This window comes from Cydia fagiglandana, chromosome 11 (genome assembly GCF_963556715.1).
Source record: "Cydia fagiglandana chromosome 11, ilCydFagi1.1, whole genome shotgun sequence".
NCBI lineage: Eukaryota > Metazoa > Arthropoda > Insecta > Lepidoptera > Tortricidae > Cydia > Cydia fagiglandana.
The window spans coordinates 1,765,984-1,781,376 of NC_085942.1; the positions used below are offsets into that span (position 1 = coordinate 1,765,984).

Consider the following 15,393-nt stretch of genomic DNA (forward strand, 5'->3'; position numbering starts at 1 on the left):
AGAGGAGACAGGAGAGCATCCGGACATATACGAAAGCATTTTTTTCCCAAGCTGAAAGGTAGACCTTCGCTAACGCTCGGTCAATAAAAGGTAGACCTTCGGTCATAAAAATGCAAAAAGAGAATACCAGAATTGTGGGTAGTCGAATTTTGGAGTCAGCCGGCATAACATAACCTGAAAACAACAGCGAGATGAAAATGAGAACTTACCAATAGGCAAAAAATCCTGGACGGAGTCTTAATTGTGGTTTAGAAGCACTCCAGAAGTCTTCCAGGCGTAGCAAAACGTTGCGTCGGCAGCCCCAACCACTGTAACTCGCAAGAAAGTCGAGGTCTAAATGAAAAGCGTCCGTCTGCAGCGCGCGCTGTGAGCGGGAGTGGCGGCCATTTTGTTAAACGATAATCCGCGAGTAAGAGTGGGACGGAATTATTGCCGTCTTGCTTTGTCACGCACTTGAGCAGTCTGCTTTCTGATCGTAATTGGCTTTCTTCTGTTTGTATTCTCTTCTAGCAGTTGCTTTATTTAGGATTCAACTTGCTTGACCCGTTTTGAACTACGATTCGGAGACCACTTCAAAATTGCATGTCTATTTACAGACTCGTTTGACAACTTGTCAGATTGGTTGCCTTGGTATTTTCGCATTTGTTTCGAATTCTTTTAACATTCAGTTGTTATTTGAATACTTCGAATTCGGTCGTCATGTCATTACGACTGGCTGGATCACCAGTCATTGGTTTTATTGCCAACCAGAAGATTTTTAACATCTTGATTTACAATGAATAAGAACTTAAAGTATAATGATACAATAATGTCCTATTCTTGTAGATCAGGACAAACCAGATGATTACTATTAACTTAATTACTTTGTACCTAATCTTAGAGTTTATGTTAATTAAGTACTAAGGTATTACGAGTATCGTGCGACATATCGACTATTTCGCTGCTCAAAATATTTATCAAGTAAAATATATTTTAGTGACATCTATGAGATTTACTACGAAAGTAAAACTGAATTACTGAACCAGCTGTTCAAACATTGTGCATATCTCCATAGCGAACTAAATTTAGTAATTTGTACAAGATGGCGCTGTAATGAGAATTGCTGTCAAAGTACTTTTATAAAAATGATTGTTTCAGATTATTGGTATTTTAAATTGAAAAACAATTCTTTTTCAACTTACACGATCATTAATGTGGTTGTGAAATAAAAGTGTATTCTGGGATTTTCTTGATAACATTGTTTGACATTAATGTCAATTCTGACATTGACATTTGCATTGTTTTGATTTTGTCCATAGTCGAAGTCGCATCTTGAATGAAGTTTATGACCAAATTTTCAGTTAATTCTGTTATGCTGATGTAAAGTGACAATGATATCTCTTTATTCACAACCGTGGAAAAAGTTGGTAAGCTAATTTTGCTATTAGTAGCTGTTGTTATAAAGAGAAACATAACCTAAGTAATTTTGAGGTTATGCCCCTCAAAATTACTTTGTGTATTTCTTTTTTCAAATATGAAACGGCCAGTAACTGGTTTTTATAAGGAGGTTATACACAACCTTTTTAGTGGAAAATTGTTTTAATCGTAACAAAATGTTGAAAAACGTTACAGAGTTACATTTCCTCAAAGTGCCGAGTGTTAACCAGTCCTAGATGTTTCTACAGTCAAGGGTTCGACAAATACTCAGATGTACAAAAGGAGAAAATTATCAAAGTTATCAATGATGCCACAGCTGAAATTTCAGAGTATGTATTGTTATTTACTTTAAATACTTACCTATGTAAGTATAGTACAGTAGGTGTACACAGACTTGCATTTTATTCATAATCATAATTTTTGTAATAACAATATTAGCAGGGTTTTTTGGCCTATAACAATAATCCATATATTATAAATCCGAAAGTAACTGCCTGTCTGTTACCTCTTAACGGGTAAACCAGTGAATCAATATAGATGAAATTTGATATGAAGATAGTTTGAGGCGGACCTCTAACTATCTTCGTTTCAAATATCCTCAGAGGGAAGGACAAAGGGGATTTTTAATCAATCATCATCATCATTTCATGCAGACAGTTGTTTAACGGTTATACTATAACCAAAACTTATTTTGAACAAAATGGTTAATAATATAAAAACACCAAAATAGGATTTGGGTTTAGGTAGGGTTAGGATAGGGTTAAATACAGAGATGCGAAAAATACTTTATAAAAAGTATTTAAATACAAAATACAAATACTTCCTTGATATTACTATTTCAAATGCAAAATACAAAATAGTTTTTGAATTTGTATTTAAATACAAAATACCAAATAGGTATTTTCAAAATGCTTTTTAAAAATACAAATACTTAGCGATAAAAGATACTCTGAATAGTGAATACCTAGTCTGAATTAAAAAGTATTACTCGGAATTTCTGAGTTGAAAAGACTCGTTATTGTTTTAAATCAATCCTCTTCTTCATCAATCAAATCTATAAAGTGCAAATTTCTAGTTGTTTTTAACCGGTAGGATGTATGGATGATGGTTTTTAATGGCCAACTTTTAAAGCATTAATTTGTAATGTTTTACAGCTTGTATAATGCCTCTCGTTAGTGTGATGAAAACGTCTCGTTTGTGTTTCACCAGGGCAGAAAAATTTGTCCTCCTCTCGTGCCTTGAAATCCTCGCAACACTCAAGATTCCACTTTTTTAACCACTCGCTACGTTTGTGGTCATGTTCGTCGTTACTAAACAGATTCAACAGTTCCATGTTAAAAGAATGAGAGAGTTGCCAGGATTGTAACATCAGAAGAGATTGTAACTCCTACCTACCTACCTACCCACCTACCTACCTACTATAAAGTATTTTGTATTTTGAAAATAGAAAATAGGTCCCAAAAACTATTTCAAATAAAATACAAAATGGTTTTCTTCAAAAGGTATTTAAATACAAAATACTAAATGGGGTCATCCATTAATTACGTCACACGTTTAGGGGGAGGGAGGGGGTCAAGAAAATGTGACATATTGTGACATGGGGGAGGGGGGAGACACAAACTTTGTGACGTCACTTTAACTTCATCAGTAACCGAAATTATTTATTAAATTATTTTATTCGCTGCACATTTAAATAACAAGTTTTTAAAACGATAATCGTTTTTATTCTTTTAATTTTCTTTCCTAAGCAGTTTTGGGTTATAAAATTACTAATATTTATATCGTCAAAAATATTTTTATAAAATATTAATAATACTTAGGTACTTACTTAATTCGATTTGGCGATTTCGTAGGAAAAATGTGATGTCACACTAGGGGGGAGGGGTTTGCCAAATGTGACCAAATGTGACAAGGGGGGGGGGGAGGAGTCAAACAACCTAGAAATTCGTGTGACGTAATTAATGGATGACCCCATAGGTATTTTGCATTTTGTATTTGCATTTTAAATACAAGTATTTCAAATAAGTCACATCTCTGGTTAAATAGGGTTAGGGTTACTTATAGGTCTGTTTCTTCCCATTGCATTTTTATAACAAAATTAAAATTGAATTTCAGTTATGACATAAGCAAAGCAAAGTTAAGGGAATTCTCTCAATGGAGAAGCAACAAGGGTCAAATTAACACATTATCTGACTTAGAACTAGTTGAAGGTTTCACTAAGAAAACTGCCATCAAGCTATATGACAGTATACTTGAAGGTCCCGAGAAGAAGGAGAAGAGGAATAATAAAATTAAGGGGCAGATTTTGCATCCTGCTTTAAGTGAAACTGTTAGACAGGTGAGTCAATATTCGGCTTATAAACGATAGTTCAGTTTCACATTTAGATTAGTCTTTTCTAGTATTTGTGACGTTTTCAACCAAAAGGTTGTTGATAAGGTTGATTTCAAATAGAAGCTATATGAAAATAGTGCCTTATTGACAACCGACAATACTTACCTATGTAAGTACCCTTAACCCTTATAAGTACCCTTTTGATTGAGAATGGCGTGTTTATATTAGTTGAGATAAATCTAATATTTATCAACATTTAATTCCATATTTACTTTGTCTACAAATGATAATATTATATACAAAACAAACCATGGATAATATTTGCAGCAGGCTTCATTGTATTCAAATAATAATTAAAGTTAATTAAAATAATTCTATGTATACCCAACAACACATTTTGAGTTTGGGGTGTTTGCGTTCATATATCTAGTATATGTAAACAGCAAAGAAAAATAGAGTAAGCAATAAAAACTTGTATAAAAAATAAATTTTAAAACTGAAAACTTGTTCTTCCAGAACTGCCAATCCGTCCTAGCGGTATACATCAACGTCAATTCAGTTGTGTGGACCCTGATCAACCGGAGCGACTACATGGTGGCTGATTGGAGATATGACCCTATCAGTTATCCAGACGGGAAGAAACTTCAGATCACTGATATTTATGATATTGTAAGTTGTTTTGTTATTTTACTTATAGAGCCTATATGTCATTTAAAAGACCATATTAAATACATATATTAAAACAAGTCACTCATGTTTAAGTTGAAGATTCTGTCTGAGTTGTGCCACTTGTTAACTCTTCATCCTTAAATGGCTCACCTGATTTGGACAAAATTAGGTATGGAGATAGTTTGTGCTTTGGCCCGTCAACCCTACAACACTCAAGATTCGCTTTTTCGAACCACTCGCTACGCTCGCGGTTAAATTTTTGAATATTTTGCTTGCTTGGGTATCAATATTAGCAAGAGTTTAGAGAGTTAAACAACAACTTTGCCCCCTTGTAAAACAAATAACTATTACAATGACATAGAACAAAACTAGAGACAGGTAAAAACTGTGATGGCGCCATTTATAAAAAGTTTTAACAGTAATTGCTGGCCCAATATTACAGGGTTCTATGTTTTACTTTTATCAAACTGAAATTTTAACATTGTCATAGTGACATTAAGTCGAATTTCAACTATCTTGAAAATGTAACATACAACCCTGTGACATTGGGCCAGCGAGTTGCTAACCCCATTTCGACGGCCTTTCTGCATGGAACCCAAAAAATCTCAAAGAATTTCACTATACATGTTTCTCAGTTGTATGTTTTCTTTCCAGGCATCATCCGTAACCCACCGTTTACCACCAGCTGACATATATGTAATGAAGGCTGAAGCCACATCTCTCCGGGCAGCCGGCAGCGACCCTAGCAACGCTAAAGCTATAGCGGTGAATCTGCAAAAAGCTCAGATGATCGCTATGATTGTGGCTATGATCAATTCTAGTAATGTTGAGTAAGTAATATTTAGCATACACTATGGAACTAATATACGAGTACATTTAGCGATCGAAACGTACAGCGCCGCAGCGCTATGTAGCCTGGCAGCGCCATCTAGTGATACGACACATTTTTCTTTGACTTCGCATGTTAACGCGCAAAGCTAAACACAGATGGCGCTAGAAAGTAACTCTGCTAGTCACTGGTGATTTTGCCAGTTTTCAAATAAAAATAGACTGTTGTGTTACGAACCTTAATAATAAAAAGGTTTTATAATAATTATTATAATTTATTTATTTATTAAAAGACAGGCCCGTGAAATCGAAACTAAAAAATTCCTCGAAATTCACTTGTTTATATTTCTTCATGACTGTAAAATGTTGCACGTTTGTGCTATTCTTATGTTTATTTTTGTTTCAGCTTTGATGATCAAGATAAAGAGGATGTTCCCAATCATAAAGTATACTTCCTAAGGCATTCACTGCCATATAGGTAAATATATTTTTTTTATAATATCGCCAGGCTGCGTTAAACACAATATCTCTAAGAAATTCTGATTATTGAAGACTTATAATATGAGATTCACTATTAATGGAAATGAAATAATAACAATCATTAAGTAAAAAACCGGGCAAGTGCGAGTCGGACTCGCGCACGAAGGGTTCCGTACAAAAAAAAAGAAAACGGTCACCCATCCAAGTACTGACCCCTCCCGACGTTGCTTAACTTTGGTCAAAAATCACGTTTGTTGTATGGGAGCCCCATTTAAATCTTTATTTTATGCTGTTTTTAGTATTTGTTGTTATAGCGGCAACAGAAATACATCATCTGTGAAAATTTCAACTGTCTAGCTATCACGGTTCGTGAGATACAGCCTGGTGACAGACGGACGGACGGACGGACGGACGGACGGACAGCGAAGTCTTAGTAATAGGGTCCCGTTTTACCCTTTGGGTACGGAACCCTAATAATGTAATAAACTACTGCGAATTTGTAACACTAAATTCATATTTCTATACATATTATTTTATTATTCCTTCATATTTTCATGTCTAAAGCAGAAGTTGTCTAATGAAATCGCTCGCTTAGTAAAAAAAAAATACTGCGGTTTTTAATCGTAAACTATCGACCGACCTTTCCGTTCTACCGCCATCTATTCAACTGTTGATGCACTACTAAAAAGTTCTTTTATTTCTCGCCAGATGTCGCTGTTATTTTTTTGCTGAATTTACACACACACAAACTTTTTAGTTGTGAAGCACTTTCATTTCATACGTGGATATAGTGGAGCCATCTACCGGGGATTTTTTTTAGTTTATTTGCTATCTGACTCTTAGAATTGCTGCAGCTTAACTTTACGAAACTTCTCTTTAGGGTTTTTTTAATTTTTCGGTGGCTATCTAATATCCGAGTTGCAAAGGGTTATAATGTTTGACAAATGCGGTTGGCGACTGTCAAAGGCTTGCATAGGTGGCGCCATCATAGCTTGCCCCTTTTTCTATGAGATTTGGCTTAAAAGGTTGGCATCCAGGGCATAAAATTCCATAAAAAATTTTTTGACACAATTCTAGGGATTGACAGGGCAAGCTATGCTGGCGCCATCTGCTAAATGTTTCGACCGGCCAATCCTATTGTAAAGTACTCTACAGCGCCATCTACTGAAGGTGTCAAATTTGCACATCACTTTTTTTGTCGTCTAATTTAAATGAATATCCATTTACAGGTTATATGGAACTCTCGTCGGAAACGAGCGCGTATCAACAGACCAAACAGTGGAAATGCTACTCCAAAACACTTTAGAATCCCAGGTCAGAGTACCAGAGAATCTGAAAACCATGTTCAGGTCGCAGAAAGACCTGCCAAAAGACATGCTTGGGCATAGCCTGTTGCTGGGACTGACTTTTATGGATCTGTGCATATATAAAAACCAGGAAAGCATAGACAAGTTAATGAGAAGGAATGACAGTTGAGTGTTATCTGTGGTGCTTCCGGTGAGTTTTGCTCTTGTTTTAGGCACCCCTCACATGGGCTGTATTTATTTTTCCATACAAAAAAAGCATCATAGACCTAATCTAAAAGTATTCTGTAACCATAGTTTCTAGTGGTAATTTCTGATGATTTCACCCCATCTGTGGTACGCCAATACATAAACGTATTAAGTCTGTTGGCATTGGCATAGACAAAAGACCTAAGTAATCGAAGAAGTATATAATAATATAGTGGTTTCGAAGGTTGAACTGCAGTTCAGTGCACTGCGATGGCGCTGCACGATGCCATGTTTTGCGGTAAATGGACACAGAGTTACAGCAAATTGTAAGGCAGCTGTATAGCGCCATCTAGTTTTTATGTTGTAACTACATATAAGTGAATTTTAGTAATGCATTGTGAAATATGGAAATGAAGCTTTAATGAATGAAAATGTAAATAGTCAGTAGGAAAAACTAAATAAAATGCAAACCAAAATATTTACTGTATTTACTTATTTATAATCAAAACTAACCTTTTTCAACATATAACCATAAAAAAATACTGAACCAAAAACCGACATTTTCTATGGAATTGTGTAATTCCCTACTTAAAAAGAGAGGATCGTGTTTGAAAATCTTAATCTTTGCTAGCATTGGCCAGTATTCCCCGTTGGTTAATTTTATTTATTTAGCTAGCGACATCTAGTTGATAAGGTTGGTAGATTAGACTGAACATTCAATAGATGACGCATTTATAAAAATGGTATAAATTGAAAAACTATTTCAACCCATCACTGAAAAGTGTTTTCTGTGTACTAAAATATTGGTAGATTGGAACTTAACTTGAATTCATAATTAGTACCTATCTAGTACTGTTCCTAATGGTGATGACAGTGGCGTGCAGTGCATACAAAAAAAGGTAGGCACTAGGGTAGGCAGTCCATACAAAATGACCAAAAAAAAAGTTGCCGATTTTTATAGTTTGCGTTACATTCCTTCAAGAATGACTCTTCTAGAGCCCGATTTAAGTCTTATCTCCACTGCACGCCACTGGGTGATGATGATGATGATGATGATTTTCATACATTAAGTTTCTTAACAAGGTGGTTGTGGTTAAATAAAACTGCATAATATTGCTTCAGTTGGACTAAAAAGTGTTTATTTGATAAAATACAACGAGCTTACTTTTTACAACATTTTACTTCTATTAATGTCAAAAAAACAAACAAAACCCTTAATACAATATTAATATACATAAATACGATGGTATCAACTTCAAACATAATCATAATGTAACTAACATAAATGCAAAACTAGGCAAGATCATACGTAAAATACCTCTAAATAAAAGTATAATAACTAAAGATAACTATTATAAGATACACCAAGAAAGTCTAATTCAAAAATTTTCTATAGATCACACTTACTTTTGACCTAAAAAAGGTTGAATTTTGTATTTAATACTGATATTATCGTTTTGGAAGAACGTATACTAGAAAAACATATTTACATTTTATTTTATATGCCAACATTAATTTTATCGCCTGGATCGTGACCATATCGCCAACTGTTTCAAATTTTATAAACAGAAATGTATTGTAAAATAAAACTTAAATCTGGTTTTATACGGCTGTGTGTAAAAAGTTAGATCTTGTATTCTGGGATTGTCTATTTAAAATCAATCTCATATAGTCTATTTCGGTGTATTTGTAGTTATGTACGAAAATATACTCTATTGTGTAACATCGGACGGGAGCTATGGGGGGTGCTTAGGCCATGTTCATGGGAGCAAGTACCAAATTAAACATAATCTTCTGTTCTAAATCTAAAAGTCACATCCCTATATTCTCTATATGAGCTCCATTGTGAAAGACGATTTTTTCTAATATACATTTTATCATTTTACTTGCAAACGTTTGGATGATTACTTCTAAAACATTCTAAATTTCTTTAGAAAGTTATTCACGTTTTTATCAAGAGTAAAATCTAACTTTATCAGAGTGGGATTTAAATGTTTTTTTTCCTGGGTTTCAGATTTCAATGAAAAAAACTTTATGTAAAATTGTTGCGCGAATGAAGTTATACACAGATGACGAGATTAAAAAAAGTTACGTTCGTCTGTGATTTAGTGGGAATGAGAAGGTAATGATATTTATGTCTATTGCAAGTAGATTATCAGGATATTTCAGATAAAATGAATTATTTCGTTTGTAATTTAACCAAAGTTTTTCTCACCAACCAATCCTAATAGAGTCAGACTGTGAAGTCTGCAGCGATTTTGATAGCCCACGCAGTGCAAGTGTAATTTTAAACGTCAATATTCTATGAAATTATGACGTATAAATGACACTTACACTGCGTGGGCTATCAAATCCACTGCAGACTTTTCTTGGTGCGACTCTAACATAAATGCTATGTTTAATTCAGCAAATTATAAATATTGGAAGACTGTAACTTATCCCATAGACAAAACGTTTGCGATACTCGGACCCCCCGCAGCTCCGGCTAATAACTCTGTAGAAACCTACAACAGTGTAAAATTACCAGTCTATTGTTGTATATTACAATAAATATGTACAATTAATGATATAACAGCACCCATTAATGAAACCAATCTGTAGGTGCGCCGCCTATCCCGCTCCTGTATAAAAACAAACTATAATATATCACCGTTTTATTGTATAATCTATTGTATTGTATATATTGTATATTCTGTATATCTATTGTTTATACTATGTCGGTATAATGAAATGTATTGCTTTTTAAATAAGTATTGTAGCAAAAATAAGCTTGATAGGCGACGCATCTTTGACGTAAAAACTGCATTCAATAAAATCTGTAAAAAACTCAATCCAGACTACAAGATCATTTATCTAATATGTTCATCTTTTATAAAAAATTCAACAACACTTATGTTACTGTGGAACTGTTTCAACAAGTCTATTGTGATAAGAAATCATCGTTTCCATCGTGAGCGGTCGGCGAGTGTGGCAGTGAGTACGTAGGTATCTAACGAACTAGTAGGCCGGTTGGCTACCAATTATTCGCACTATACTAGCAAATTAAATTAAAATATACATCGCCAAATGTCAAGTGTATTGCACTGAACTGCACTAGCTGCAGAGTTTCCGAGGGAAAACGAGTCAAATAAAGCTATACCGTCGCGACGCTTGTTCAGCGCCGCGGCAATGGAAGACGTCAAAATAATTCGTAGCCAACGATTAGAAACTAAACGTTACATCTAAGCTTCCGTCACCCCTGGTACATCGTGACAAGCTTACACCGTAACGAGAGACTCATCGTAGAAAACATCAATTGATATGATAAGATTAAGAATTTTGGATTTATAAATTGATATTTCTACTTTGAATCAGTCACAAAATTGGAAACTACACGTGAGGAAATAATAAGTGCTAAATGTAACCCCACTTGCCTGATTTTAATTATTTTAGTCCTTAAAGTTAAGAAAAACGTTTTTAAATACAAATTTAATCCGGTAAGTGGAGTTTTAGTATGCTGATTTCGGGCATACAATATTTTGAATTACATTTACGTAAGCATATAAACCATTCGTACAATCAGACTTAAACTTAAAGAGTCTTTGCCAATTACTTACGATTAAACTTTTAGACTGCAATGAGATCACAAATAAATGCATAAATCAAAAAGGAATTCGTCAAATGCTTTTGTCAAAGTCTTAACAATTTTGTTACCAAGCTACGCTGTGGTTCAGAGCTATGGGAAAACATTGTATTACATACAATTGACACTGTTATCAGTTTACATGCAGAGTATATAAAGACAATGCAATCTTATTCTCTCCTTTTTATCGTTAACAATAAAAGTATACAAAATTAATTAAGTGGTAAGTTTACTCTTACATTAGAGCATAGAAGTTCAAGATCCATGCGGATCACTCGAAGCAACTTCTTTATATATCCACAGATAAGCAGTTATCATAGACACACGGAATTGAAAGAATATTTTGTTGATATCAGTAGATGGCGCTGCATGAAGCAACATTTTTGTTGTCAGTTCGTGGCGCCATCTAGTTTTCTTGCTGCAAAATATTCATTAGCTCTGTTAATCTATGATAAGTAAGTATTATGTGACTTAGCGCACATTTTGTGGCTAATCTCGAATGGAATTTGATTCCATTAAAATATAATAGAAAAGGCAAGAACCGAACTATCGCTAATGGGTACTAGTGAAGACATGCGATTGTTACAGTGATGGTAATTGATTATAAATTATAAAACTAAAGAGTGGAGCAAAAGCATGTGAGAAGAGTACGTTGGACGGCACGCTTACAATATACGGCATATAAATACTTCGGAATAAGATGTCGGAAATGGTAAACTACGTTAGAATGTCGATCGACACAAAAACCTGTAAGCACTTAACAATAGTTAAGAAAAGCTAAACCGTGCTCTCTAAAAAATATTTTACAAATATTCGCGTACACAATAATTATGTATAGAACTAATACGATTAACGTTAGGTAAAAGTAATACATACTCGATAATTGAGCAAACTTAACAAAACATGAGCCAGACCAACAGAACATGGCCACATACCTACTCAGAACTACAAAACTGTGCCAACCCAAGCGAGCTACGAAGATAGATTTGGTTTTAACGAAATCAGTTTGAATTTAAAATTTGGAACACCGCCTGAGAATCGTCCAATGATATGTATTTACATTGACACGCGTGAGCGTTACCAGCGCGGGCGCAATGTTCCGCGATACGAACGAAACCTGTCATCGCAGTACATAGCAATACGACACTTACTTTAAAACTATTTCACATTTACTTTTAATAATATTGTTTGTAATAAATGTATAAAATATCATCTGTAATCTCTGTATACTTAATCACCTTTGTTTATATTTAAAAATTAAATCCATTTGTATCGGTATAAAAATCTAATAAGTATAAATCTGAGGTTATTCCACGGCTATGGCACTGTGTAGTATTGTTTGTATTCAAACTTTGTACGGGAGCCGGCGGCCGCGCGCGCGCATGTGTGTAACTTCTGTATAAAAATACTTATCAGCTATTATTGTTTAAGGCTGTAAAACAGTGTGACCTACAAAATATATCGAAACGGAACCCTAGACGAAGGAGGCGCGCGCGCAGCCGCGGGCTGGAGGATCACTTAATCTGTGGCAAATCACTGTCACGGGCTTTATAATTTTCTTCGATAATGATGTTTTTTTAGTAAACCTCCGAAAGTTTGATAGGAAACTGAACGAGTAAACTAAACGCGAGACGGGCGCGGCAATGGCGCGACGTACTGTATAATGAAGTTCGGGCGCCATTGTAGCGTTAAAAATTTTTGTAACTGTCCAATGGGTGATAATTCATCATAAAATTGACGTAACACACTAAACGTACCTAATGCATTCAATTTGTGAAGTGGTAAAATATAATAATGCATCCAAATGTAATGTGACTCCCACAACTATTACAATTAACTATATTAGTTAAAGGTACGTAACAGTTCATATTATGCAGTAGGAAAACGAAACCATCACATATATCGTAACGTAAGCTATCGACAAACACAGAGGATAAAATGTGGGGGGTGGAAACATCCTGGTGCTGGCGGTTTAGAGTCTGCGCGACTGGGCCCACGCCTCGACAACGATATATCTCATATATCTCCTGTCACTACTAGGTACTGGCTTGTCCGAACTAATCTTGAACGTACTAGGGCTACCTGTAACTATATTGGACGCGAAATAATCGAGGACGCATCATTCAACACCAGAATATTTCCACAACGCCATAAATTCATATATATCTTTATTTTTCCTATTCTAAATAATTATTTCGCGATGAATGATCGAATTGCTTGGTAATTCGAGATAGTCTAAGCTAAAATTAGTAATAAGATTATTCTGGCATTCTCCGTCCCTCGGATCAAACTACGCAAAGCACTTGGCGACATCACACACGAACCCTAATTGGTAAAATTCGCTAATCTCACTCTTCGAAATTACAATCAAATCAGTCGAAAGCGCGGCAAAAACCGCGGAAAAAAGACATAAGCACAATTTTGAATAGCTCACGACGGACACGTTTACGTCACATTAAAATTCCGAATTCCAAATTGTAAACAAGTATACGTACAAATGAAGTACCTAAAATCTGACAACTCTTTCTCTAGAGTCGGTCCAAACATCCGATCCCAAGTTACGCTAAGTGAGCGAATAGACACTAACCTACCTAGCTATCACAGTCCTTTCTCAGTCTGACCCTTTCCACTAAATGCATCTCAAATTGTCACATCGTTGAAAAAACTGGTAACAACCTAATCTAGGCCAACTATAATAGAAGCTTGTAGAAAAGTTTAAAAGTACTACGTTATTTGGCACTATGTGTTACGAAGATATCGCAGTAGCTCTAGTTCATTAAATGCATTCATATATAAGTAATTTAACAGAAAATTTAGTATTTACTAAAAACAAAATGTCATGATGGCAAAAGGTAACCTACGTTTTTGGTTTCTTACTTATCTGTTGATGTTACACTTCAAAAAGCTTCTGATTCACCTAAAGATATCCCCAAACTTATACTTTATCTAAATTTTATGATATTTTGAGCATTTCTTTCCCTATATTTGCCAGATCATATCTCTTAAAACTCGTAAATAAAATTAACTTAATAAGTCTACAAATTATGTAAAGTCATTACAAATAGGCACACAACGCCGAACCTACGACATTCATCGCGAAATATGCTCGTGGTAAAAGATTCTAATCTTACTTTAGATTTAAACGAAGACTTTTAAACGTCTAATCTCTGGTTGGATCCGTATATCGTGAACAATTCGAGCTCGAAGAATCACCGAGAAACCTAACTCTTACGTGGTAACTTAATATTACGGAGCAAAAACGCTATCTGTACTCGCTTCTCAACGGTAACACTATTCGTGACGAACTTTACTGTACACTGCGACTCGGAGAGTACCGGGTATTTAGTTATTTACAGATCGAAGCTCGTTTACAGCGATCTCGTATATAATAGGCGCGGGCGGCGCTCGTATACTGAGCCTCCAGTCTCTAGTAGAGGCGGTCGACGGCGTAGAGGTCGTGCGACACGTGCGGCTGCGGGGGCGCCGGCGCCGGCGGCCACCGCGGCGGCGGCGCGGGTCACTGCGCTGGCAGGCACGCCAGCGGCGCGCCCGGGCCCACGGCCGGCTTGAACTCCTGCGCCGGCGGGAACTGCTGGAACGGCGGCGCGTAGCACTGCGGGAAGTACAGCTCCGGCTTCACCACCGCCGCCGCCGGCGGCAGCGGCCGCGGCGTCTTGTTCGCCTCCGCGCGCCGCGCCTTCGCCGCGTGCGGGTTCATGTGGTTGTCCACGTGTTTCTTCACCTCCGGCTCGGTCGCGAATCTCCGCCGACAGTTCGGCATCGGGCAGCAGAACGGGCGGTCGCCCTGGTGCGTCCGCGTGTGCTGGTCCAGGATGGCCTTCTGCCGGAAATCTTTGCCGCATTGCGTGCATTTGTACGGCTTTTCGCCGGTGTGGATACGGAGATGCTGGTTGAGAATGGTCCGCTGCCGGAAGAAGCGCGGGCAGTACACGCACCCGTACGGTTTCTCATTCGTGTGTATGCGGAGATGCTGCGTGAGATGCGACTGCTGCCGGAATCGTTTTCCGCACTCGGGGCAGGGGTACGGCCGGGACTCTATGTGTATGCAGCCGTGCTGCAGCAGCGTCGACTTTTGCTTGAACTCTTTTTGGCAGATCGGGCAGCGGACGAACAGGGGCATCGCGCGGCCGCCTAGCACGTCTGGTAACTTGCCGCCCTTCAGATATTGTAACGACAGCCCCGAGCCGAATACCGTGTGGTTGAGCCCTTTCGTGTCTTTGAAGTACGCCGGGTACTGCGCCGTGTCGCCCGGGGAGAAGCACGACCCGCGTTGCTCCCCGTTCTGGCCCTCCGCGTCGCCGAACGTGGACATCACCTCCTCCTTTCCCTCGTCCGGGGGGAACGGCACGTCCTGCGGCCACAACGTCGGCGTGGTCCCGTTCTTGAAGATCAGATGCGGCGAGACATCTGGAAAAATCGAACAGTTTGGTCAGTCAGGTGTCCGGAGTCCGGGATACAACGACGGGGTTAATCGAACTAGGGACGGTTACAGGAGCGTCGAACGGTTCGCGCCGAGGAGACCGAGAATTTGT

The 15,393-nt window shown here is 37.2% G+C and overlaps 2 protein-coding genes across 2 annotated transcripts in view; one reads left to right on the forward strand and one right to left on the reverse strand.

Annotated features, from left to right (window-relative positions):
* The first annotated feature begins 1,190 nt into the window (after positions 1-1,190).
* On the forward strand, positions 1,191-7,696 carry LOC134668482 (uncharacterized). The gene is made up of 7 exons (XM_063525932.1): positions 1,191-1,406; positions 1,612-1,745; positions 3,532-3,754; positions 4,265-4,417; positions 5,072-5,247; positions 5,652-5,723; positions 6,955-7,696. The coding sequence occupies exons 1-7, from the start codon at positions 1,371-1,373 to the stop codon at positions 7,199-7,201; spliced, it is 1,041 nt and encodes a 346-aa protein (XP_063382002.1). The 5' UTR covers positions 1,191-1,370; the 3' UTR covers positions 7,202-7,696.
* A 3,642-nt stretch (positions 7,697-11,338) lies between these two features.
* LOC134668748 (zinc finger protein 3) overlaps positions 11,339-15,393 on the reverse strand; it is a 64,681-nt gene continuing 60,626 nt past the window's right edge. The window contains exon 3 of the mRNA XM_063526198.1: positions 11,339-15,268. Within this exon, the coding sequence (XP_063382268.1) occupies positions 14,358-15,268 (911 nt within the window). The 3' untranslated portion in view covers positions 11,339-14,357. The remainder of the gene's footprint in view (positions 15,269-15,393) is intronic.

Coding starts and splice junctions, on each gene's coding strand:
- LOC134668482 (XM_063525932.1), top strand. CDS start 1,371: ATGATATCTCTTTATTCACAACCGTGGAAAAAGTTG. Junction 1,746..3,531: donor GCCACAGCTGAAATTTCAGA/GTATGTATTGTT, acceptor ATTGAATTTCAG/TTATGACATAAGCAAAGCAA. Junction 4,418..5,071: donor TCACTGATATTTATGATATT/GTAAGTTGTTTT, acceptor TTTTCTTTCCAG/GCATCATCCGTAACCCACCG.